We start from the raw sequence: 27,452 nt of genomic DNA, 5'->3' as shown, positions 1-27,452 counted from the left end.
GAAAGGAAGATACTTTTTGAATGAACCAATTTATTTTGCCATGAAAGGCATAACAAATAGACCATTCAACAAGAAATTTTTCGTTCAGGGGTTCTAAAAATAAAGTCCAAAAATAAGGTTCACGATACAGGAAAATATATACACAATAAAATTAAATAAAATAACTATCTATATAATATAATCTATTATAAAATTAAATGAAAAATATAGCTTTCTTTATTTGTGAATTATTTTATTAGAATTTGAATAACATCCTATCAATAAAATAAAAATACACAGTATGTTATTTACTCAGTATTATTCCATTTGCAGTTTTCCACAAAGTTTTGTCAAAAAAATGAACAATACCGTTTAGTCTTCTAATTTATAATAAATCAATGGAAGTAGTCTACTCGAAGTTTACTCCAATTAAGCTCTCCCTTCTCCCCGCATAAAGTTATGACCCGGGTAAGAAAACTAATGTCTTGCATAACATTACAATAACTGCAAAATATGGGTTTTTGGTTTGACTTTAACATCATCATTAAATTTATTGTACGAATATGTATTTTGAATGCTTTTTTTAAGACCGTTTGGCACCATAATTCGACACGGAGCTACAATTATAGTCTCAAGATCACATACCATATTTCATTGATAGAAGTGATTCTGTTTATGGGTTTACTTACATGCGAAAGTACAGATCGACAGACAGATGACCCTCTGAAAGATTTGGTTCAAAATTTGATACGAATTAATATTTTAGATACTAAAAGAGTGTAACAAAATTTTATTTATCCATCTTTTTGTGCTTTGGAGCTATTAAGTTCACGTGTACTCGAATAGCGTGACTTCCTCAGAAAGAATTTTGTTCAAAACTTGGCAGACACTTTTAAATTTAAAATAGAAACCATACATTAATTTCATTCGTGTTGTTCAACCCTTTTTGAATTGGGCTCACAGACAGATATATTGCCAAAAATGTAATTTTTGAATTCAAGGAAATTTGAAACGTGGGCATTTGTAAAAGTCTTGAGTTTGAATTTTTGGACGATTACAATACATCTTCTATAATTCGTGTACGAAAAAGTACAAAAAGGATAATTATGAATTTTATTCAGTCAATTTTATTATTCGAATGAAAATTGTGAAATATTTATTGATAAGAAACAATATTGTCAATGGGATTCTTTTTGGATTGTACTGCCCTCGGCGAAGTCGCACTTAATGTAGTAATCTGGATCCAGCCAAGGTACAACCAGGAAATTATGACACATGGGGTCACCTTCAGGATCACTTGGTTTTGTCTGAGGCTCCATCGATTCTGCTTTGTACTGGTTGATCATGTCCATCATATTTGCCAATATCTAAATAAATATGCATCCAATTAAGTATACAGTTAGCACTTTAAGTCGATATATTATAACAAAAATATATGTTGTGCAAACGAGTATTTTTTAAACAAGTTGTATCAATAGTCCTTATCCGATTGCAAAATCTTGCAGCTTCGGAACCGTTGATTTCTGTTAAATAATTGGTACATAGTTTTAAATGAGAAAGAGAAGTCTCCCCAGAAATTTCTCGCACATTCTTTAATAAAGGTATCATCTCAGAGAACGCTTATAGTAGTACGGGCGTACAATAGCTACGAAATATTAAACATTAGCATGAATATAGCATTTTTACTGAATCTTTTGTGTTATCCCTGGCGGGTTGTATAGGCGAATAATCCCTGGTATGCAGTTAATGGTACCCAAAAATCGAATTAGTGTTTTAGAAGGGTTTTTCCCAAATGATTGAGATAAGAATTTTACACACAACTACAAGTGTTGTCACAAACTCCCATACCAAATTTGATATATTCAAGTCACTGTGTTTTTGAGTTATCACTCTTACATGTTTCTGGAAGTACAGACTGACGGATGGTCAATCCTTGGTTGGATTAGACTCAAAAGTTGATAGGCGTCTGCACTGTAGTTGTAAATTAATTCTGTGTGTCGAATTTTATCCATCTACCTTTCTTCGTTTTGTAGCTACAGTGTTAAAATATATTCGAACAGGCAAGCAGGCAGACTTCTTCTGGACGGATTTTGCTTAAGATTTGATAAAAATCTTAAACAATCCGTCTAATTCAAAACGTTTTGGAGATCTTTATCACATGCAGGCATTTTCAAAAATGTTTTTTTCTAACTCAAGGAGGTCCAAAACTAGGAAATTTGTCAAAATTTCAAATTTGAATTTTTCGGCGCTTATTAGACTTTTTTCTATGTCTAGGAGATACTATGTGTGCAAGAAAGTAAAAAAAAAAAAAAAAAAGCATAGAATAGTCCTAACTGACACAAATTAACAGATTCTTTTATTATTATTTATTTATTTACTTCAAATGGGAAATGAGATTTGGAAAAAATAGGATAGGAAATGAAATTAGTAATAAATACAGAACGAAAATGATTGCTTACAGTAATAAATCTTCATATTGGACAATATTCCTACCATGAAACCTAATTTGTGTCTTTGGAAGAAACATGAAAAACGATTTCATTTCCTCTTTTATCTAACCCCCGGGCGGGGCACCTCGAAATGAGGATGAGATGCTTCCGGCATGGTGGTTGGATCTCGTCACCCTGGAGGGTACACAGATAGGTGGGGGATCTGATTCTCCTATCGATGACGGGCTGTACTTCCTTCGAGAAGGGTTGTACCGTGGCTGGTGACGGCTCTTATGACTCAACCACAGTTCCCGCCAATGTTGCTGTTGCGGCGGTCCGGCCATTCAGTTTTATCGTTTAAATCCGTGTGCCTTCGTGGCGGGTCGGAGAGTCAGAAGGCTGACTTTCATCTTTTATCTTATCTTCGTTTATTTGAGTATCTGTAGGGTGTCTTGAGATAGACACTGACATTTAGTTCACCTTTCTTACAAACACTCACCAGAAATTCGTCTAGGTAGTGTTTACTGAATGGATGTGGCATATTAGCTTTAGCAGGCACTGTCAAATTTTACATTTACCTATGATTTTGATTTGAATTCTTTTCTGTGATCACTTTATACTGTTAATAATTTCAAAATAATATTTATCATGTGTTAAATTTGAGGACTTCGTAATTTTTTTATTTGATTTAAATTTAGCTATTTATTTATTGTTTTTATTTTTCCAGTGTGATTTATGATTAAATCAATTTATAATTATTTTTTATATTTATATATTGTATGATTCACCCATTTATAATTAGGGATGAGCGATTTTAAGTGACAGCTGGATTACTTAGAAAATATTTTTGAAAATTTGTTTTTCTTTTTCTATTTGTATATTGATTATGGTACTTTTCCGTTAGCCCGGCGCAATTGTCGTCAATTGTGAACCAAACGCGAGCCAAGTCGCCACGCGAAGCGAATGACAAAACACGTGGCCGTAAGAAATTTGGCGGAATTCTACATTATTTGGCGATTTTCCGCCTGCGCCCGGCTAATGGAAATGTACCATGATTATATATTAATTAGCTTTTCAAATTCAAAATGCCATATCGTATAGCCAAAGAGGTAACGTGCTCTTATAGTAAAATGACTACGCTAAATTTAGTAAGACAGGTTATAGCGCCCCTAGCAGCGAAAACAAAAAGTTACAAAAATAATAAAAAATTAAGAATATCAATAAAAAAAAAGTCCATTTATAAAAATGTACGCTATACCATAATAAAAATACAGGAAAAGTTTCATGTAAAATTGGCAGAGATATTTCCGATTAAAATTATAATTTTCTGTGAAAGTGTTCATTTAAAATTGAAGCGGGTCCCCGAAATTTCGGGAATTTTTAATTTCCTCGGAATTATCATACAATTTTTCTGAGTTACACAACGAAGAATGTAAACGAAAGTTAAAATAAAAATCTAGAAAAGGCACTCGCAGAGGTTGAGAGTTTAAGGATACGTTTTTCAATTTTAAGACGAATTCTTTTTCAAGAACTCTTTTACCAAAGTACCGTTACTGTACTTAGTGAAACATCAATAATAATGTGTTACTGCCTTTTGGAATTATGTTATTTGTAAAATTATTGCATGCCAAATATTTATGATGGAGCGCGTTTCTATGCCAGTGAAAGTGACCTCATCGAAGAAATAGGGATCGAACACGAATGTGAATGCGATGCCGCATCACATAATGACTTAAGTTTCATCTAAAGGCGCTGCTGCCATGTCTTGAGGACTTTTGTCAACTTATTGAACGCATTCTTGGCAGGGCCTGACATAGCCTAATTGGGTTCCGTGAGAAAAACGTCTTTGGAGGCCCCCTCTGCTTCACTACTTTAGTAATGAAGAACCCAGCATAGAACTCGACAAGTTCTATTCGATTTGGGAGGGAGGGGGCTCTGATATGGGGGCCCGGGGCAACTGCCCCGTATGCCCCTGCCTTAGTTGAATAGACTGTTCCTTAGGCGTAATATGTCTGAGAAGATATTTTACTATCTTGTTGTGTTTATTCATCATATATCCCTCTGTATGAAGGAAAATCTTTTAAGAATGCCCGATGGAAGTTATTCTGAGTTTAATCACTGGTCGGTTGTCAAGAGGAAGTGATACTAATTAAATTTTTTTTATATATTTTTCCCATTTAGGAAAACTCGATTGGCAATTTGGCAATTCGGGATAATACTGATATCATTATTTGATTATTCATTATTATTTATGATTCATTATTTGGTATTTGAAAAAAAAAAAAAACCCACCCTTAATCTTTTGGAAACCAGGCTGACGGATGCAATATTTTAAACCCTATAGTAACAATATCGATGGGCCACTAAATATATAATTATTACATGGAATTTGTTGATGACAATATTTATAATGGTAATCTTCATCTATAAATTGTAATCAATTGAGGCTGTCTCTTTATATGTACAGATAATTCCGAATCCATATTTGAAGGAAAATGTGAAATAAGCAAAAGTTCTACTTACTTCTGGATGTTGGTTTGCTATATTTTTATATTCACAAGGATCATCGGTGATGTTGAAAAGGCAGGGATATTTGTCTGCTTGGCAGTCACTAAAAGCACTTTGAGGGGGTGGTTTTTGACACTTGATTCGAAGACGTTCATATGTATCCCGCGGATTTGTAGCAATCCACATTCCCATTTCCCTCAACACATTTGCCACTACGCTTCCTTTTTTGAAAACCCATTCAAATGTAGCTGGAGAATTGAAACCTTCATACCCTGAAGGTCCATACCAAAAATTTAATCCATCGACCGCGGTTCCATTGACTATCTTCAAATCTTTCATTCTGAGTGCTGATGTTCCATCAATAGGATCTAGATTCTGCAGCAAGGAGGTTCTTGGAGAGGGAGAATCCTCCAAGAGTGAATCCCACATATCAAAACCATCGATGGGGCCCAAATCACGAGGATCTGCTCCTGTAAGTGAATGATGATATTGTAATTATAAAGTATTTATTTTTTAAAAGAAATATAATTTGATGAGAATAACTGAGTGGTTTTTTTCTCTCTATGGAACATTCTACATCAGGGGCGGGCATTAAGTCGATCGTGATCCGCGATCAATCGATGGACCGCCATTTTTGGGTGACCGCCTTTACTAAGCCCTAAGATGCGCATACTAAAAGAAACATATTTATGGAATACCGACGCCAGCTATACTGGAGAATTGGACATTTCAAAGGAAGACAATTCAAAAGTTGAAGTTTTGGCACAGTTTTCCATTAAAAAGCGAACTGCGTAAACAAAAGTTAAAAGAATTTAAATCGCAATTAATAAAAAAATATCATATTTTATTAAACCCGATATTATATCTAAAGTGCAACAGTCGTATTTTTTCATGTGAGTCATATGTTAGCAAAACAAGAAACCTCTCGCAGCTGGAGATGTGATAAAAAAAGCATTTCTGAAATCCAGTGATTTATTATTTGATTCATTCAAGAACAAAATTAAAATTATTTCCTCAGTTAAAGACGTACAATTTTCGCATAGATATTCCGTAGAACCGAGATATTCAAGAATGGTGGATAATATGCAGACTAAGTTTTCCACTAAATATAATTACAAGAATTAACTTTAGATGAAAATTATTTATTTTTTAATGTATTTGGAATTATTTGATATTAAATGCATCATTTGATATTATTACATTTATAGCTATTATTATTATATTTGTAGTTATGTAGGTAAGTAGATATTCCGTATTTATTATTGAGTTATACTAAATATTATAGACCCTTTTTTTAGCTCACCACAACTATGCCATTAAGTGGACCGCAACACCTGGAAAAATTTGAAGTAGCCCATACTCTGAAATTGTTTTCTCATTCCTAGCTGCCTACACCCTAAAGGAAACGTTTTGTCAGAACTTTAAATCTACAGTATTTCTTTGATCTCTTTTTAATATATGTTGAGATTGATCAGAGTTCATATATTATCTTTGTTTATTTCCCTGCTATCTTATGCCGAGGGCAATAAAAATCTGAATACTCTTGGCTCCCCTGTTTTTTTTCAAAGATTTGCGCTTGTTATGTAGAGATATGGCACTTTTGATAGAGTGTGTACGAGAAACATTAAGGCAAATCATTCCCTCTGATTTTAATTTCTTTTTCTACAGATGAAAATTTTTTGTAGCGATGTATTTTTGAAACATTTTGTTTTTGTACTAATGAGGAAGAAAAATACTTCAGTCTTGTAAAGTATTATTTAAGTTGAGAATATTTTGCAAAGTTATAATAGGGCATTAAGACTGCAGACTTGTGTTCATGTAATCCACTAAAGTACATATCGAATGAATGTCTTAGAGACAGATGGAACGGTGGATTCAGTTTCGGTTTTGTTATCGGAAATATTAGGGAAATTGAAATTAAAATAGATTGTAATGATTCAGCTTCTTCCCTGCTTGACCATGGTGACGCTTCTTTTTCCCACGCTCCATAATTAGCATCCAGGCAACAGTATCAGCAATGGCGACGCCTTACCGCAGTGTAAGTGCTTCCAGAGTGCCAGGTGGTCAACCCCTTTAAAGTAAGGACATCTGGGCAATTAGTGTGACTCCAGATAAGGGACCACACATGCAGAAAACGGGTATTTGAAACAGATGTAAACCTGCATTCTTTACATTGTAGAGGGCAGCTTTTCAACGGATTCCCACGGTCGACGGTAGATCAGTGAAGTTGTTGCCGAACGATTATTGGATAACCGGGAGTTAAATGGTCCGATGTGAATGGGGGTGAGGACAGAATAAAAGTGCGAGGAGGTTGGAAGCGAAGGAGAATCGTGGAGACGGAGGAAAATTCTACCCGAGAAGATTCGGTGGATCCCTGGAGCTACGCCTATTTTTGCTAGAACGCTAAGAGTCGGTTAGCTGTTTTCTTGGGAGGTTTCACCGAAAGTATTCGAGGAACTACCCTTGTTGTGTCGAATAGAATACTAATAACTCATTTAACCTAGAACGTAGATGATGAACTGTCATTTTGTGTAAATAAAGCTGTAAATAAAGAATTTGATTATAACGCTACCCTTTATTGGATCGGACTGGATCGAGACTTTACAAGATAAAGATTAGAAAGAAAATGTAGGAAAGATATTCCTGTGACTGAAATTTTTTTCGTTGATTTTGATCATTCCTGTGATCGTTATTCTTTTTTTTTTTTATTTATAATTTCTATTTTTTTTTGTTGAAGTTTTCTTGTTTAGTTTAACCAGTTAACTGTTTCGAACTTTTCGGAAGATGCGTATCTAAATTGTGCCGAAAAAAATGTAGCGATGACGAGTACACACGTCAAATATAGAGTATGTGTAATATGAAATTATGTTGTAACGAAATGGTTTTTATTTTTATTTCAATAATCGCACTTATTTATTTACTTAAACTAGCATAAATTTTTTACATATGAATGAAACGGAACATAAAAAATTAATTTATTATTTTAATTGGTTGTTAGAGAATGGTATTGAACAAAGTATGGTGCAACGCATAATGATCTTTTATTTGTTCTTTTGATTTCGTCTTGGCGTCAAAATATTTTAAACAACTTGAAATTTATAAATATGTTTGAGTTTTTTCTAAAACTGTAAATCAAACTGCAAATTGTCTCTTCTTATTCCTCCTGACGAATAAACTCGTCATAAAGCAAAATGTTATACTTTTTCCATGACGAGTATACTCGTCAAAAACAGTTAATGGGTTAAGAATACAAAAGTCTTTCAAAATGAAATGTCTTAATTTCTACGCCATTATTCTGGAATTATTTCATTACAGTTTTATTTAAGAGTATCATATTTATGTTGAAAAAAATTTACCAACGTTCACTAGTAACATCGATTTATATAGTAAGAAGTGAACATATTGCATTAAAATTATTTATTATATGAGTATCATATTTATGCTGTTACAAATTTACCAACATAATATCAACTTGTATGGGAAGAAGCGATATATTGCATTAAAATATTGTGAGATTTCAAATTAAATAAAATAATAAAATAATTTTATTTAATTTCATAAAATTAAATAAAATAATTATTTGTTTTCAGATTTAAATAGTTATTTCAATATAATTCTAATATTGTTATTTATTTTTAAATAGTTATTTCAATATAATAAAATGTACAATATTTCTTACGTTTTCCACTAATGAAACTGAGCTTTGATAAAATCTAGAAAAGCTTAATTTTACCGACTCCTAAGATCGCGCAACCCTTGAAGTCCCACAGAGTTGCGCGATCGAGGGAGTGGGGATAGTTACTTAGCTAATATCCTGCGAAATAATTAATGCATTATTTCTCAATATAACGTTCAATTGTCTTAAATCTTGTTGGTAGAGCAATTGCTTGCTTTATTCACCATCCTGAGAATATGTCAGTTAATGCAGAAAACTTGGTTAAATATCGATTTTTTTTTTTTTTTTGCGAAAATATGTTTTTTTTTATTTAATTTTCTTAATGTTAAATAGTTTATTTTTTGTACATAACCGTTTGAATTTCTTTTCTAAATCCATTTTTTGGGAAATGATGCTGGTTTTATTTCTGCATTTAATATACGTTTAAAAGCTATTTTACATCTTAAAATACTATTTTCTAAAATCCTTATCTTTATATGTATTCTTGCTTCATACATTAAAAAAATCTTATTAGCTGAATATCTCTTTAAGTAAACAAATTATAAGGAATAGCAGCGACTCACCTGCAGCTCTGTACAAAGTTGGGAGCCAGTCCGATACGTGCATGAGTTGTTTAGCAATACGTGGTTTTTTAAGATTCAGCAACGGACTCCAGATGATGGCTGGTAAGCGAAGGCCACCTTCCCACGGTGTTGCCTTGTTGCCCCTCAGAGGGTAGTTGGATCCGTAACCACCTTTCTTTGGGTCCACTTCTCCACCATTATCGGAAACGAACAAAACTATACTATTTTTAAGCATATCTTTTTGATGAAGAGCTCTGAAAACAGATCCAACGCCATCATCCAGAACTGATATAACGGCTACAAAAGCATTAAATTAAAAAATCTAATTTAGTAACGAAAAATTACTCAATTTTTTAATCACATTTTTATTAAGATCTACATCTTCTACATTTTTTTTAGCTTTAAATGTTTTTACATTATTTTTTGTTATTGGCTTAAAGTATAAATAAACTTAGTTAAACAGGGTTATTTCTCTGTAAAATTAAATATTAATTTTATTTGATATTAACAGTCTTTGCTGACTAGTTGGTTCGGTGGGAATATTTTTTTTTTTTAATTTCTGATGTGTCACTTATAGATATTAATTCCTTCAAGAAAATATTGTTACAGACTTACTACTTCCGTTGGAGTTCTTTTAAGATTTGATGGTCGATGCTGAAATAAACAGTACTTTAGTAGAAAACAACGACGACGTTTATTAAACATGAAGACACTAACACAGAGGCAAAGAATACACAGATTAGAAATATATACAGCTGAGACGAACACAGGACAGCACACTACAGGAAACAGTAACTTATAAGTCGTAAACAGTAATAATAACAGCCACAGCACACAAAGCGGTCAGACAGAATTCAGCAGGAGAGGGAATCTTCGTAGATTCAATCTACGCTCACGTAAGTCTCTTCAAACGGCTGAAATTCTCCACTGTCTCCTCCTTTTAGCTGTATCCAGCTACCAACACACTACTACACGACTGGCTACTCCTCAGACGACACGACGCTGCTTCCACAATAAACAGAAGGACTCGGCACACAGCTCAGTTCAACACTCGCTTGAGCTCCACACAACGCTGCACTTCGGCGGACTATACCGCCGTTGCTTCGCTATCCTCTCGACGACTCGCTACTTGTTTACGACTCCAACTCCGATACCGGTTCCAATTTCAATTCATTGCAGCTTGAGACTACGGGCCTTTATAGTTCCCGGGAGGCGGAGCGAGAAGGTTCTGGGCGTGTCTCATTTCCTATTCAATGAATCATTAAAATTCTCGAAGTTTAAAGCAATATCTATTTTGTCACCAAAGTGGTCAAATTTGTCGCCAAGTTGCCATATGGGCGCCAAGTTTATCGCCAAACTCTGAGATCACTGATGCTGCACCCGATTAGGACCCAACAGGACTCACCATAAAACGGTCTTACTTACGGTGAAACTATTCCTACTGGGAAGCAACATTATAGGTTTGTAATAATATATTTAAGAATCAAATTATGACGGAAATAAAAACAATATTATTTCTATAATCCCATATCGGTTCTGTTTATTATGTGTGTGAATAACGCTAATTGATTCAAGTTCAATGACACATAATAGTGTAAACAAAAAGGAAGCTTTCAGGATTCAAGCTTTCTCGGTACCGCTATTTTATTTTATTATTACCCATGTAAACTATACAGAAATTAAACAATTTTAAATAGAATCCTTCTTCCTTAACTTACCACGGCATTAGAAAACCGAAATTTATTTAACAGAATAATGATAACAGTTTCAACTTCTGTTCAACTATGAAATATGATATTAAAAAAGTAAGCGATGTTTTTTCAATATTGCTAAAATTCAAGAAAACGTTTGTGCGACAGTTAAATTAGTATTATTAAAAAGTTGATTTTTTGTGTGTTTTAAATGGAGTTAGAATCAAATTTTTGGAGTTATATTTTTAGGAATTATTTTTGATTTTTCTCAGTATGTGATTATTTTTTTTTGTAAGTCGTCAAATATTACATATTTTTTTTCTTTATATGACATTCTCGGCCTTGTGAATATTTATAAATAGGAAAGAGTTGTTATGATGTTGTAAATTCGATAAGGGCTCTTCTAGTATAATCTGCCAAACAAAAGACCGTTTGGCAGATTAGGACAAAACACCTTGTATTATCTAGGTGATCCAACGTTTTGTCAACGGAAGAAAGGAAAAGAAAATCTTTGTTTTCTCACAAGTTGAAAAATAACAATCGAAGCTTTGGGCAATAAAATCAGAATAAAAATTATGGAATAGTATTTACCACCACAGGGAAAAAACCAGCCCAACAATCTCATTATGTAATTAATATGTACAAAACGATTAAATTATTTTTGGTAGAGAAACCGATAAGCAAGAAAAAAACAATTAATAAATAGCAAAGAAACACTAAAAGAGCTTTTATATACATTTAAAGATAAGTTTTAAAGAGTTTTCTTCAATTTATAAAAATGTTTTACCCTCAAGAACTAAAATTAATAAAAACTAGTAAAAACATTAATAAAACTTTAATCTTAATTTATACATTGATTGTAACAGTGAATCAAACATACCTGGAACAGAAACAAAAATTATGTGTGATTCGAATTTCTCAAGCAAGAAATATGAAAGTAAAATAATAAATCAATTAGGATTAGAAACATTTGCAACAATACTGATATATAAAAATAAACAAATAGAATTTTCAATAAATCCACCTTTAAACCTAACTAAATTCCAACATCAATTTATTTACTTTTGAATTTTAAACTACATGAAATTGCTTTTGTAGTTTTGTGCTGCAAACTGCAAAAGCTGCTTGCAGAGCAAAAAGTTTATAAAAACGATGTTGGCAGTTATTATATGACAAAAATTCTACGCCAGCTGATAAATTTTCATATGAACAAAGAAATACGTTTTTTTAGCTGTATTATATGTTTTTTTCGCCAGATAAAAAAAAATGAGATAATTTTAAAGCTATTTTACGATAATGGATGCCATGAACAGAAACCAAAATGTCAGCGACAATGCTAACACAGAAATAAAGAGTATGATAGCACATTCGTACTTCCGTATTCGAAAAAATAGTTGAGAAAGCATTTCTTTTAGTTTTGCATTCACACACACATATTTAAAGTTTTATTCCGTCCAGATATAAGGTAACCGGACCTAAAATTATCAAAATTAAAGGTTTATGTTTAAAAAACTGTAAATGATTATTTATGGAAATTCTGGGAAGGTTTTGACTATCGTTCCTTTTGTAGCTTCCACGAGCTGAAAAAAAGTACAAAGTGACACTGTATGTTATCACCACCATAGTAGAATTAATAACAATACAATTAATGTTAAACTCTTAGCAAGAATTTGATACTTTATTCATGCACAAAATGAATCAGTTCAATCCACAAAGTGGTTACATTAATATGTAAAATTCAGTAGTAATGTTCTCTTTTCAATTTCTCATACATCATGATGCATTTTCAAAATAATGATAACAAAAAATTATGTACGTCTTTTGAACATGTATCTTCTGGGCCCTAAATTTGATAAAAGTTCACAATTTTAATGATGAAATTTCAGAATTAAAGCTTTCAGCCAAATTTCACCCAGCTAACTCGCTCCTTTCCACACTTCCCTAGGCATATTTTGTCCAAAATTTGAGATAAATATATAATATTGATTTAAAGGCAGCATACGAAATTCCAATCATTTAATTCTCCAAACTTTTAAATATCAGTTCCACTGGCAAACCAAATTTTAAAAAAATGGTTTTAGAATTCAAGGAGGCCTAACGCGTGTAATTTATCAAAATATCAAAATTATATATTTGGAAGATTATATTTTTTCATTCTGCGACTTTTGCATACGAGAAAATAAAAAATCGAGACATTGCCATCCTTAATGTAACATACATTTATAACTAATTAGACTTGATTCTTTTCGTATAAATTATTAATTTTGTAATAACAGCATTAATAACTGTATAAAAGTGTTGAAATTGCTTGAAAATTCTTCAGTCTTAAAACCTAAAATTTATTTTCCGCTTTATTCTGAAAACCTTTTCAGTCGAAAAGAGAAAAAAATTTCACAAAAATATGTATTACAGTAGACTCCCGATTATCCGCGATGCGGATTATCCGCGCCTGCCGCACAAAGGTTTTTTTTTTTTTTTTTTTTTTTTTAATCGATTTTTTCAAAAAGGTGCAGTTTTACAGTTATGCTTTTGTAATTACATAACACATTACAGTATTAAAACAGTACATATGTATTAATTTTTCTGTGTATCCTTGACGCCTCTCGTAAATACAAAGCACTTTTCTGTTTTCATTAACAAAATGCATTTTAGGTTAGTTTTGAGTGATATACTAAAATATTAAGCGTTAGTTAAACATTTCCTGCTGTTTATTTTACGTTTTATTGTACATAAAACGATTTTTCAAAGTTGGAATGACTGTTTTCTTTTTTGCTATACCCGTTTTTAACTTTTTTCGGATTATCCGAGATTTTTGTTATCCGCGGCGGCCCCGCCACCCAATTCCGCGGATAATCGGGAGTGTACTGTACTTAGATTTAAATGTTTGACATCTGTAACAGTATTCATAACGCAACCTATAAAACATTTTGCCTATCTGTGCAACTTTTTATTAAAAATACTAACATTTATAGATGATAGAAATACAATATACCTGCATGAATTCGTCGATTTAAATCTTTGATGTACTTGAATTTAGAAATAACTTCTGGTGGTGCTTGCTGGGGTTTGAAAAGGTTTCCCGCATGAGCTGCTAGATGAGATAGGTACATAAAAAGTGGCTGAAAATGGAAGTATTCGATTTTTCTTTATTAGACCATTTCAAGATCGCCTGACTTTACTGATAGAATTATTGTCAAGCAAAATTTATCATTTTTTCTGACGCACAAAGTATGGATTGGCAGCATATGTTTATTATCTTTCACGGTGTTAAAAGTATAAAAAATGATTATAAAAAATGGTTATAAAAATGATTTAATAAGTTTTTGAAAGCTTGTCGAAATTCACTTCTTGGGAAATCTTCATATTGCCCAAAGATGCCAAGTCGCCAAAATATGGTTGCCAAGGTAAACAGGCCAGAGTTGTGCAATCGTACCTTTCTTGCATATTCTGTAAGAAAGGTGATAAAGACGAGAACGCCACAAGCGCGCAGTTTTTTTCTTTTTTTCAGAAAAACGCATCTGAGATTTGGTAAATCAAAATATAGGGAGGAGAAATAACGAAGTATCGAGTATGCATTTTAAGGTGGTAACTCATTTGCAAAGATTTATATTCAGAAAGATGAAATATGCAGTAGTATTTAAAAGCACCCACTTTATATATAGTGTTGAGCATTTGCAAAAGCATGCATGTGATGTGTTTTGCCCCTCTTCTCACGAACTTTCATTTAATTTAACTTCTTTCCCGTTTTCATTGATTTTTCGCACACTTCCTATGTCGCTAGAGTTCTGTAATCACATGCTATTTTGTATTCCAGGGGATAGTATAATAACTTAATATTTTCTATTCTTCATTTCAATTAGATTTGTAATTAAATCAAAATTTCGATGTTAAGAAAAAGAATGAGTTGTTTCGACATCATTCTTACAAAAGAGTTATATAAGTTCTCTTAACGGTACAAAGAAATATGCGCCAAAGACAGAAAATTTCACCTAGTGCTGAATGAATTCAATTTTCGAGGTAAGATTTGAAGAATCTTTAAAAAATGTTTTAACTAAGGATGGAAGAACACACACACACACACACACACACACACACACACACACACACACACACACACACACACACACACACACACACACACACACACACACACACACACACACACATATATATATATATATAAAGTAATAAGTAAAGTAAGTAATATATAAATTATTATGAAAAGTAAATATATACTGGAAGAAAATCAATAAAATAACTATTCAAAAAACTTTTAAAACCACTTTTTTTCTTAGTATCTTCCTCTCTTATTTCTTAAAAGTAGAAAACGAATTTTAACCAAAAATGTGTAATTCGAAGTAAAATTGTTAAATGTGTGAAGAGGCGAAGAAATCACGCTGAAGAAATTTAATTACAATGAATATTATATCAAAAAAGATCCAAAATATTAGAAAAAATATTTAAAATATGCTAAAAATTTGATTGAGATACTTATTTCTAACAAAATTTTAATCATTGTCTCATTTTTTTGAGATTTATATTTTGCTTTTAAGATTTTTGTTAATTAAAAGATAAAAAAAGTGTTTTCTACATTTAAGTGCACTGATCATAGCGTGAGATTCAGGAAATATTTTCCTTTTTTGCATTGGCTTTATTAAGTTTTGTCAAAGACAGATAATCACCAAATAACTGAGTTTAACCAAAATTTCTCTGACTGAGTGAACAAAAATTTCTATGTCGATTAAGGAAAGCATTAAGGAAAAATTAATATTTTTTTTCTTTTTTTCTTCTCTGGACCAAATTAAATCCCCAATTCTTTTGAATGTCATCTTTTATTTAATCGTATAAATGTACAATAATCTTTCAAAAAAAAAAATTAAAAAATTGAGGTGAAAAATACAAATTATTTTTTGTCCTCACCTTTGACGTATCATGGTCGTAAATAATTTGTTCTGCAGTTTCGGTGAAGAGATGTGTCGCATATTTCCCTTGCTGGCCCTTGAGGATGTCGGTTCCCATTTGAAAGTCCAGTCCGAAGAATTCCTGGAAAAACTATTCCAAGGATATCTTTTTAGTTTAAGTATGAATGCCGCAAACAAAGAACTTTTGATGCATGTTATTTATATGGATGAATATATGATGATATGGATGTATATATATAAAAGATGCTACTCACTGGGTTGGCACTTAAATTCGTTTTTTCATAAATGGTATGATCATAATAATCGATGTTGCCGTTCAAATATCCGAGAAATGAATCAAAACCTCTGTAGGTAGGAGTGAATTCTTTAGTTTGGTAGCCCAAATGCCACTAAAATGGAAGGAAAATAGAACTTCATGCAATCAGTTAATTCAAAATAATAGCTTAAAAAATAGATTTTTTTAAATGTATTTTTACTCCTATTCTCTTTAATATTATTATTACAAATCTGATATTACTTTCATGCACATTAGATTCATTAAGATGCTGTAAATCCCTTTTAACAATATTTTAAATATTTTTGAAATGGAAATCTGAAATAAAATAAGAAGCATTTTTCGATATCACTTTTTTTTTAAATTTTCCTTTCCGCTACCGCATTATTGACATATTCATAGAGAACGAAAATGCTTGTCTTGAAATAGATAAAAATGATTTCTGATAAAAATTTGAAACACCTGTCTGTAATATCTGTCTATAAATTTGCCTAATCATAAAGTACAGTTATGATGATATATATTTTCTGCATACTGCACTACACAAATAATTATCTCTAAATTTCACTCTACATTGTCACGGATATGAGTTCTACTTCCAAGTGTAATTGTCCTTATGGAAGGAGGTTTATTTTACTGAATATTTCTAATGGATGCTGAATGGATCCGGTCAATAAGGCTCAGCCTTTGCAACAAAAGGGAATATTCTTGAATATGCAAGAATCTTGACGATATCTCTATTAGGAGTCAAGATACGGGATCCTTCTAGATTTTTCAATGACCTCACTGAGTCATAAAAGCGAATGCGTATATGCAAGAAGTGGTAGTTGAGCGAATTATCTCTTTTGAGTGCTGCTTTCCAGCGAGATCACTGTGTTTCTTGTACTGTTGGGGTTATTTAATAAAGATTCGCTGATTGTATATGGTTGATTTCTGCAAGCTGTGTTTTAGTGAATATTTCGGCTGTGTTTTGTTACCTGTGTTTTTGAGATATCAAATGAAATAAAGCATTATTGTACTTTATCGAGGCCCTTTGGACTTTTCATCGTATATTTATTGAACGGATTTTCTGTAGCAATACAAAAATATTCGAATAAAGGAATTGATTCATTGTAATTTTTTAATATAATTTCTTGTGATTACTCTAATTTCTGCTTAGTTTTGGCTGTGTAAGAACTTTATCATTTTCACTGATTTGCCTTGTAGCTCTACGGAAGTTTCCATACTTCTGCTTCATTCTTAAATTTTGCTTCGTTTATTAAACCTTCGGGCACATTCAAACTAGAGGGAGATCATAATTAAAATACTGTATTTAGAGCTTCATTACAGACGAAGTATTGAGTAAAATGCAACACCATATCTTATATGTGTCGTTTAAACTGTAGAGTATTGATTTATTAAGAGAAAAATGTTTCACGTTTCGTCTCAAGGGAAGCTGAATTTGAGTAGTAATAGGGTTAGAACTAAAAGAAAGAAATATTTTAGGTGAATGAAAAATATTTATCTAGTATTTCAACACTGAAATATATTTTGAGCCGTTACATTTCATTTTTAACATTTAAAGGCGGATGGATCACAATTACTGTATATCACTTAATTTTTTACACTTGGTGTATTATACAATACCGGAACCAAAAATTATAAAAAGAATATTTCACTTGATGATAGTACAAAATATATAAGGACATGGAAGATTTCCTGAATACTTCCACAGATTCGGAAGGATGCAGGACAACATATGTATATGTGAGGACATAGACACACAATATTACAATACCTTGGAAATTTTAAAAATATTAAAAGAAATGATGGAAAAGATTTCTAGTCTTTTACCAACAGTTTGAAGATACTTTGAACTTTTGTTGGCCGTTGCAAAATTTGGATAGTTAATGAGCATAACAGCCAATTACAATAATCCTTATTTATAGTCTTAGTATTGTGGTAATAGGGTGACTGGCTGTATTTAAAAAAAGTGTATTGTAAATTTGTATTTCACTTACTGACTCTATAATTCAGAGTTTGTTTGCAATTTGCATCTTTTTTTATTTTAGTATGCAAAATATATTCAGTATGTTTCTATTGAACATGTTTTCTACCATTGCTTTTCCAAAATTCATACTATCGTTTACAAAAAGGATCATATTTCTAGTGATTCGGTCGATGTGTAATGTTATATAGATCCTTTACTCCTCTAAATTATTGTAGATTCTACATTTACAAAGTCCACGAGCAAATCTGAATGACCCCGCAACCAAGAAACTTAAGATCAAACGAATAAAAATTAATTTATATAATTCGCATTCACACAATATTTGTGGTAGTTAAAATAAGAGTAAAAAAATTGAAGGAGAATCCCCAAGAATTAAAAAATTGTGCAGCTGCTAAAAAAATATATTTAAATTAAAATCGCCAATAACTACAAATTGATCATTTAAAACTTTTCTTTTCCTTTTAAAGTCTTTATACCAATTTCTCTTACTTAAATTCAGCCTGCAATGCTGCTTTTTTCCCTGGTGGTGAAAATGCTAACTTTTCTTCATGAATTCATAGTTTATAGTCTAAATAGAAGGCACAAGAAATGACTTTATATTATTCCTATTATTTTTTTTTTGTAATTAGAGAAGGGAAACAAGCTCTTAATTACTTCTAATTATAGAGCAAATAAGTGAAACCCAAATGTACAATATAATAAGCATAAAAAATTAAGCGAAACATAATAGGTGTAAAAAAATTTTTAATGTTAAAAATAAAATGTAATTGCTCAAAATATATTTCTGTGTTGGAGTGCAATTATTATTATTATTATTTTGTATGTACTACTAAGGGAAAAAAGTAAAACTCACCTTTCCGATCATATGTGTTCGATAGCCCAGTTTTTGCAGATGTTGCGGCAAAATAATTTCACGCAGAGGTAGTCCTGAAGCCTCTCCCACATGAATATAAGAATGTTGTAGACCTATAATACGGGCGTTTTGTAAATATCATGCAATTTAATTGTTTTTAATAAAGTTTGAGGTTTGCAATTACAAAGAAAGGAAAAATTTTTCACACTTATATAAACTTTAAGTAAAAAGTCATGCTCGTTTTATAATGTTAAAATAGAATGTCTGGGAGTCTGAGTTCAGTACAGCAGACCGTTGGTATTGTATTCGGTGCATAATATTTGAACAGCAACAACATTCACCTCGTAGCTATTTCATGCAATTTTAATTCTTTATTAATAAAAAGTTAAACGATACTGGTAGTCACAACGATTTCAAACATGTGACAGAATAGCTTATAAAGTTCATTTTTTCTGTAACTGATTCAGATTTGGCGAGAAATATGGACGTCATAAGAGAAACATCAATGCGTAACTTGGTTTATAAAGGCTATAAAGGATTTGATTTTTGCATTCTGATTTATAGTCTTCTACTCGTAAATGATGTTTTTCTTTAGAGTCAGGGAGAAAAAAATAACCAACAACAACATATCGTGTCCTAAGTTGCAACGTCCTCTTGGTGTATTAGATAATCTTTTTCAAGCTTTCTTGTATTACAATGAATCCATTTATCATATTAAGGATTAAAATTAAAACTTAATTCTTTTATTTTCTCTCTTCCTTGTTTGATATACATATCAAAAATCTTTAGAAAAAATAACTATACATATACTTTTTATTGCTTTTGTTGTTGCAACTGAAAAATTATTTATATATTGATTAATACGCATGTGCGCATTTCTTTTGAAAGGTAAATTGTCTATTTACTTTAACTTGAGATTTGAGACTTTTACTTGAGATTTGAGACTTTAACTTGAGATTTTTTTATCCGAAGAGAATATGGAAAATGAGCCCTACCTAATCGAATTGGGTACTTTCCAGTGAAGAGAGCACCTCTAGAGGGCGTGCAGACCCACTCTCCGTAATAATTGTCCAAAACCAATCCGTTGAGACCGAGGGCGTCGATATTCGGTGTTGGAATTTGTGGGGATCCCCGCAAACTGATGTCATTCATGCCCTAAAATCGAGTTTTCAAAAATAAAAGGTGCAGAAAAACACAGGCAATGCATCAAACACGAGCAATTAGTAAGCATGTAATATGAGTTGTCATAAAAATATGGATGACAAGTATTATAATGATTATTGCTTTCAATTAATTATTATTATTTAATAGTAATAATTACTTTTTTCAGTTACACTCAAATTTACGCTGCGGATTAAAAAAAAGTTAAAATAACCTCATTTCTATCAATTGTTGAATCTGATTGACGTTTCTAATGGCACTTCTCATAGACAAGCCTGTAAATTACTGTTGCGTTTCTTGTTTACACAATAATTCATTTGATAGTGAAGATTGTGGTCTGGGTGAAATGACTTGAAGACACATGTTGTCTTTTATGGGGTTTATTGGTAACAATAACAACAAAAGGCACAAGAATACGCCTTAGTGTAGAAAGCCTAGAGAACTACACATAAAACTCTCTCGGAGAGAGCCGAGATCCGAGAACACTAAAATTCTCTCGGGCGAGCCGAGATAACACTCCCTCTAGTACAGGAGTCCAGTTCGCTTCTACTAGAAAAAAAAAAATACTTAACAACAACAGGGAGACCACGTGACACATGATTGGCAGCCAGTTCCGCCCAGGAAGATCACGTGGTCAACTGAATTCTTAACAAAGCCTACTGACTTTAGAAGCCAGTGATTTTAAGCCAAGGGTGCGGCTCTTGTCTTTTCAGCATAGCCATCTAGTGCCAAGAGTATGACATAGCTACATACACGTCACAATCCTTTTTACAGTACGGACTTCGTTCATGCATTTCATTCACTCATCCACAGATCGAATTTAGACCTGAATCAGAGAATGATCACCTTTGATTCAGTACCCTCAGTGGTATTACTCTCGACATGGAGGACTTTGTGACAACGATAGACTTATACGTGCGCCAGCCACCGCTCACACGGAGAGCCTTCGTCCGGTGGAGATCGAACTCGCAACCCACGGGACGCGAATCCAACGCTATCCCGGCCCTAAAACTGATTGTTGCTTCATTAATAATTAAAAACTGTTCCTTTCTCAACTGAAAAAGGAATAAACATTTCTCAAAGCTAAAAATAAAAATAACTGATGCATATTACTAAAATAATAATATTTGTTATTTTAACATGTGTACTACTTGCGTTTGAAAGGTATCGGAATGCTGCTATGAAACAAAAAAAAATTAATTATTAATTAATATTTACTACATTTCTATCAAAATAATCTCTTGCTACTGCATTGAACACATACCAATATTTATCCTATTTCTCAAAATGTACATTAAAGTAATTTCACTGAAATGGGGGTTTTTAGTCTATTTTGTTTTATTGCATTAATAATCGCAAAACGGAGACCGCGGAAAGGTAAACATAAAAAAAGTTATAAATTGGCTTTTTAAGGTAAAGGATGTTTTTGATGAAGTATTTCATACATAGTCCACAAATGGTATTCTTTATAGATAGTTTGGCTCTTTGATAGAAATTCATAATGCATAACTCCACAACAATAAAGAAAGAACTTTGATTTCTGAGCAAATTTGTCAGAGTCTTTTTGGTCTTACATCCTTTTTCATGCTCCCGCCATTCGATGTTTAAGCTGCTTCTGTATCAAAACCACAGATCATAGATCCATTCCCTGTAACAACGAGTTTTAAAAACAATTTGCGATGAGAAATATTTTGCTTGTTCTCCTTCAGCATGCTGTTATTTTTGGAAGAAATTAAAAATGTTTGGAACATCTCTAGAAATCACGAGTCCTGAATTTAATGATTTCTCGAAATTAGTTTGCTATGTGCCAAATAATATAGGAACTTGTTTCATAGTAAATTCAATTCGATTGGCATGCTGATCTTAGTTCGATGTTAATGTTCTCCCAGAATATGTTTCTTCTACGAGAAATTCTTTATAATCTTCAAATGTTTTATACTACTTAAATATTCTGATTTTCACATAAAAAAGCCTCTTTTTAAAAGGCGTTTGCTGCATTTCAAACTTTTTTAATAGAAATTACATTGCGGAGCGAACTTTATACATATTCTGCACTCATTACGTTCGCCATTTTAAAAATTGACAGGTTAAGAACTAATTTATTTTCAGACGATAATACGAAATAATATTTTGAGTATTTTTGATCGTTTATATAAAATTACAAAAATTTGCAAACGATTTCTAGTACATAGGTATTTTAAATGAAGCATTCTTGATATATTCTGATCGTATGAGTATGATAATGCCATTTAAATACTCCTAAATATTTCTTAGTTTTTTTTTAATTTCAATTTCTTAAGCAGAAGAAATTTCGAATGAGATAAAATTGCTTATTTACTTCATGTAAAAATTAAAAAAATAATGATAATCATGAATTTAAAAAAAAAGATTTTTATGTTTTTGTTTGTTGGAGAATAAGTAAAACGGGGAAAATTTATAAAATATGATTGAAAAATGAGTTTTCGTAAAGTCGAAAAGAAGTTTCACTTCTTTATAAATTGTATTCGAAAATAGATATTATTAATTCGGCCCATTAAATTTAATAGTTTGTCTCAATTTTGTATTAGAACAGATGAAAGTCTTCATTACTGCTTTTAGAATTTAACCAAAACCCTCACCACAGAATGATTTCTTTACTGTCACTTACCTCTTTTATTTCCTTTATATCCTTTTATACATGGTGCAGGTATCGGTTAGGGTTAAATTATATGCTTATTCATTTAATTTAATGTTATTTTATTGATTCCAATGACAGGAAAGAAACTCATTGTGCAAGATTGTTCATACCAATTTCAATTACAAATTGTTTTAATCTTCCTATAAATAAAGATAGGAGATAAAATATTCTCAACAAAATACTGAAAGAAACTTGGTTTTATTTGCGTAGGTATTAATTATATTATGTGACTTGCTTTTGGTCACATTCAAATTATATTATGTAAAAACGCAGTAATTTTTTGAAAAAAAACAAAAACAATAACAACAAAAAAAAAAAAAAAACAGTATTTTTTAAAGCAATAAAAATTAAATAGTAAAGTCTTGAAGTTGCAGAATCTTTTCTCAATTTTAACTGTCACCGAATATTCAAGTTTAAAGAAATAAAGATAAATGGGTTCATTCAATAATTTGTTATAAAAGTTATTTCTGGAATGCAATGAAAATGTTTAGACTCACCAAATCATCTGCATATATGAGTATAATGTTTGGAGGCCTCCAAAGCTCATATCCCTGGAGAAATATTATTTTCAACAGAAGAATGGAAATTTGTAGGAAAGTGCGCATCGTGAAAAATGAGCAAGAAAAGAATCGTCTGAAAGAAAAATGAATGGTAAAAGTTTACTTTCTCCCAAACCTATCTTAATTAATATGCAATATTTTATTTAATACACAATTTTTTAAATAGTTCTTATCAATGCGTAAGATAAAAAATGCTTACTATAAGAAATATACGGGAATGGAATGTATATAAAAAAAATATAGAACGCTATAAAAATGCTTTAAATAAAGCAAACGATAAAAATTTTTTTGAATCCAAAAATTTCATACTGGAAAATTACAATTTTTTTTTTTTTTTTTTTTTTTTGAAAATTTCAGAAGAGTTTGGTCATATGTAATTAGATGATTTCGGCACCATTTTTAAGATTATTTTTTTCGTCACAGTCCACGGTTTATGTTTAACGTAGTGGTTTATTTTAAAAAGCTGATAAATAAGAACACCAGCCTTCTAACAGTGACGAAATCATACAGCAAATTGCTACGATTTATATAATGAATATCAATTAATTGGTTGGGTCAATGAGTATTTAAATTATAAAATTCATCCTACCCAAATTAATAGAGAATTCCGTCTCATAAATATATATAAAAATTAAATTTTGGTGTGAATTATAAAAGCGTTGATTATTTAATAAAACACTGAATCAGGAATAACCTTCTTCCGAACGTCGGGATAGTGTAGAGCAAAGAAGCGCACCATTCATTGCTTGGTCATCATAAACCGTACTGAAAAACTCGAATCAACATCTTATATTGGAAAGGCGAATGAGAACAAGGTATTTCGATATTTTTTAAAGCCTCTGTAAGATGCTATTTTTTAATTAAAAAGGCCATATTAGATATAAAGAGATGATGGATAGGTTCATTAAGTTGACATATCCATTACATGAAAACATTTAAATCTTTTTCATGCTGCAGTACCTGAAAAACTTGCCAAATGTAATAATAAATTAAAAAAGGAATAAGGGAAAAAAAGCTAATAAAATTAATTGATATCTTTTGTCACTGTATAGGGCTTAGAAATCGTAAAAAGAAGCGAAAATCGAATGCTTTTTGTTAATAACATAGGGCACCTTTTGGATAACCCTTATCAGTACCTTCCACACTGTTTTATCTCCATTGGTCCAGCACCAAATGAAAAGAAGAAATGTTGGATGTGGAGATACGTTCTTTATTCTGTATCTTGAGATAATTTCTTTATTCAAAGAAATGTTTTCTTCGGAAGCGGCTTCATTAAGCACAAGATATTAGAAGATGTCTCCATGACATTAATCGATATCCTGAATGCCGGACAATATCGGGAAGATATCATTACAATGTTGCTGGGGTGTTTATGGTAAAAAGGTCTTTTGTTTTAGGACATGATGTATTCAAGCTCCGCTTTTTTCGTTTGCTCTTCTACCATATTAATTTTCTGCTATTTAATGAATTGTTTGAAATATGATTACATTAAAAGGTATAATAATAGGAAAATAAAATTGATTGATTCCTTTAAGAAAAAACGAGATTAATTTGACTTCTTCCATTTGGGATACGAAAGTGAGGAATTTTACACGGAGTAATTTTAAAATGCCTGATATAGAATACGATGTTTTTTTTTTTTTTTTTGTAAAGTTCTAGTGTCAGATAAAATTGCAAGTTCAGAAGTTTTGTTCTAAATTATTGTTCACTTAAAAGAGTTCAAGACATTTTCAAAATCTAATAAGTAATAAAAGAATTCATTGCTAATTATACTTACATATGTTTGTAAATTGGGTGTAATACAAAATTCATTCAAAAGTTCTAAGTGTAGATTACTAAGTTTATATCTATCAATTTGACACGTAGTTTCTTCTTGAGTAGTAGGTACACACTAAGAAAGAGTTTCTGAGAATTTTAATAAAATATTTAATTAAAATCTAAACATTCCTTTTTTCTAAAAATTTCGGAATACATTATCTCACAAAATCCATTTTACGATAGTTTAAAATTCAAAATATAGCTTTTTAGTAACATGAGGGATATTTCCAAACAGCTTTTCCTCTAATCTTGATTCATTTTAGAACTATTTTATATACTTTAACAATTACACTCTTCATGCTTTTAATCACTGCGTCGATACACACGCGCCTTGCGACGATCTCAGACGCATTATCACTTCTTTATAAATAAATGTTAATTTTTATTTTCTCGGATAAAAAGTACACGAATAGTAAAAAAATTAATTAATTAGTTAGTTAACTAACTGAAAAAAAACCCTCGAGACGAATCTCTACCTTTCAGATCTTCTTGAGACAGAAAAATATATTTTTTGGAATTACGCCTGTCTCTCCGTGAACACAATAATTCAAAACCGTTTTGAGCTAGATATATGAAATTAGATACATGGTCACATTTGCAGATTCCTGTCAAATTTTGGATCCATTCAGAGGAAGTCTGTCTGTCCGGCTGTCCGAAAATAAGTTAACACGATAATTACAAAAGGCTATAAAGATAAAACAAAGAGTTACAGTGATAAATTTTGGTATCTAGATGTAGCATATAAATTATAGATAACTGACTCATTTGGAATAAAATCTTTTTAGGATTGATAGTCTGTCAGCCTGTATTATTACAAGCATGTAAATTCGATAACCCAAAAACACAGTGGCTTGAATATATGAAATTTGGTATGTGAATTTGCGACTACAATTATTGTTCTGTATTAGATTTTGGTTTTTATGAATGGCAAAAAACGTAATTTTGATTCTCGTGTGCTATTAACCACATACTAGGGATTAATCGCTAAAAAAAGACATCAAAGATTACATGAGAGATTCAGTAAAAATGCGAAATGCTCACCATTATGCTCATCATTAGATAAAATTAATGCTCACCATTAGATAAATTTAATGCTCACCATTATGCTCATCATTAGATAAAATTAATGCTCACCATTAGATAAATTTAATGCTCACCATTAGATGAATTTAATGCTCACCATTATGCTCATTATTAGATAAATTTAATGCTCACCGTTATGCTCATCATTAGATAAATTTAATGCTCGCCATTATGCTCATAATTAGATAAAATTAATGCTCACCATTAGATAAATTTAATGCTCGCCATTATGCTCACCATTAGATAAATTTAATGCTCACTATTATGCTCATCATTAGATAAAATTAATGCTCACCATTAGATAAATTTAATGCTCACCATTATGCTCATCATTAGATAAATTTAATGCTCACCAAATATCAATTCGTAATTATAGTTTGCTTTAACCAAGCTTTAACTATAACCAAGATCCATATTTTATGGGGGGAGGGGAGGGAAAACGCATTTATTAGAGAGAGTACGTGAAAGTTTGGGGGAGACATCTCCCGTTATTATAAATAGTTCAAGACAGGTGAAATAAACCTAAAACAAAATCATTCCATGATGTTTCGAATCAAATATTCGACTCTCCTTTAAAATTTTATTTTTATTTCCTTAAAAAAACGAATGTTATTGAAAATGAATGAGAGCATCATGAATTTTATTACCTGTGTGATTCAAACGATTCCAGCTAGACAAAAATAATATCGCTAGCGCAATGGCTAGCTAAGGAAAAGAGGTTAAAACATCTTACAGAAGCGACTCCTTCTGTTTAAACAGTTCTGATCCTCTTGATACTCTCTTTGAAAACACCTCGTAATATGGATTACAGAAAGGCCTTCCAGATTTAAGTTAACAAGGCTATTGTATCTATGCATTGCATTGTATTTAGTCATACATATTTAAATTTTATGTATTCATGCAATGGAAAACGAAGAGATGCTTTTCTAGGCATACCAGGTAGGTTTTGACGGTTTTTCAAATGCGGTTTTAAAAAACCGGTTTTTTAAAGTAAATTTGTCACATTCGAAAACCGATTTTTAAAGTAAGAAAACCGGTTTTCCGGAACGCCTAGATATTTCAATTCTTCAAAAAACAATTATCGAATATTTCCAAATTCTTATGTGGAAACCGATTCTGATGAAGAGCAAATCGAAGAAACTACTCATCAGAGTAATGCTTTTTTAAAAGAAGCCATGGAAAAATCAATTCATAAATTTCTTGAAGGCCCTGAAGAAAAACTTACGAATCCAAAGACAATGAATGCTGAATTCTCATTATTTGAGGCA

General features: G+C 31.4%; 1 protein-coding gene across 2 annotated transcripts; it reads right to left on the bottom strand.

The window, feature by feature from the left end:
- Nucleotides 1–1,107: 1,107 nt before the first annotated feature.
- LOC129968785 (arylsulfatase B-like) lies at nt 1,108–26,942 on the bottom strand. 2 transcript variants are annotated; one of them, XM_056083032.1, is made up of 10 exons: nt 26,832–26,942; nt 23,221–23,356; nt 19,881–20,040; nt 18,886–18,998; nt 16,023–16,157; nt 15,767–15,898; nt 13,839–13,965; nt 9,156–9,452; nt 4,932–5,386; nt 1,108–1,346 (listed from the first exon to the last, which is right to left on the bottom strand). In XM_056083032.1, the coding sequence occupies exons 2-10, from the start codon at nt 23,326–23,328 to the stop codon at nt 1,158–1,160; spliced, it is 1,716 nt and encodes a 571-aa protein (XP_055939007.1). In that variant the 5' UTR covers nt 23,329–23,356; nt 26,832–26,942; the 3' UTR covers nt 1,108–1,157. The 2 variants fall into 2 exon arrangements, with proteins under 2 accessions (XP_055939007.1, XP_055939008.1); XM_056083033.1 differs by lacking the exon at nt 26,832–26,942 and adding an exon at nt 23,978–24,029.
- Between the last annotated feature and the right edge of the window lie 510 nt (nt 26,943–27,452).

Source organism: Argiope bruennichi, chromosome 5, assembly GCF_947563725.1.
Source record: "Argiope bruennichi chromosome 5, qqArgBrue1.1, whole genome shotgun sequence".
Classification (NCBI taxonomy): Eukaryota; Metazoa; Arthropoda; class Arachnida; order Araneae; family Araneidae; genus Argiope; species Argiope bruennichi.
This window is presented reverse-complemented; position numbering and strand designations above follow the sequence as displayed.

What these genes read in the sequence shown, in the direction of transcription:
- LOC129968785 (XM_056083032.1), bottom strand. Translation starts at nt 23,328, where the DNA reads ATGCGCACTTTCCTACAAATTTCCATTCTTCTGTTGAAAATAATATTT. An exon ending in TCATATATGCAGATGATTTG is followed by an intron (nt 20,041 to 23,220) that starts GTGAGTCTAAAC and finishes ACTCGATTTTAG; the next exon opens with GGCATGAATGACATCAGTTT. An exon ending in ACGACCATGATACGTCAAAG is followed by an intron (nt 13,966 to 15,766) that starts GTGAGGACAAAA and finishes TTCCATTTTCAG; the next exon opens with CCACTTTTTATGTACCTATC.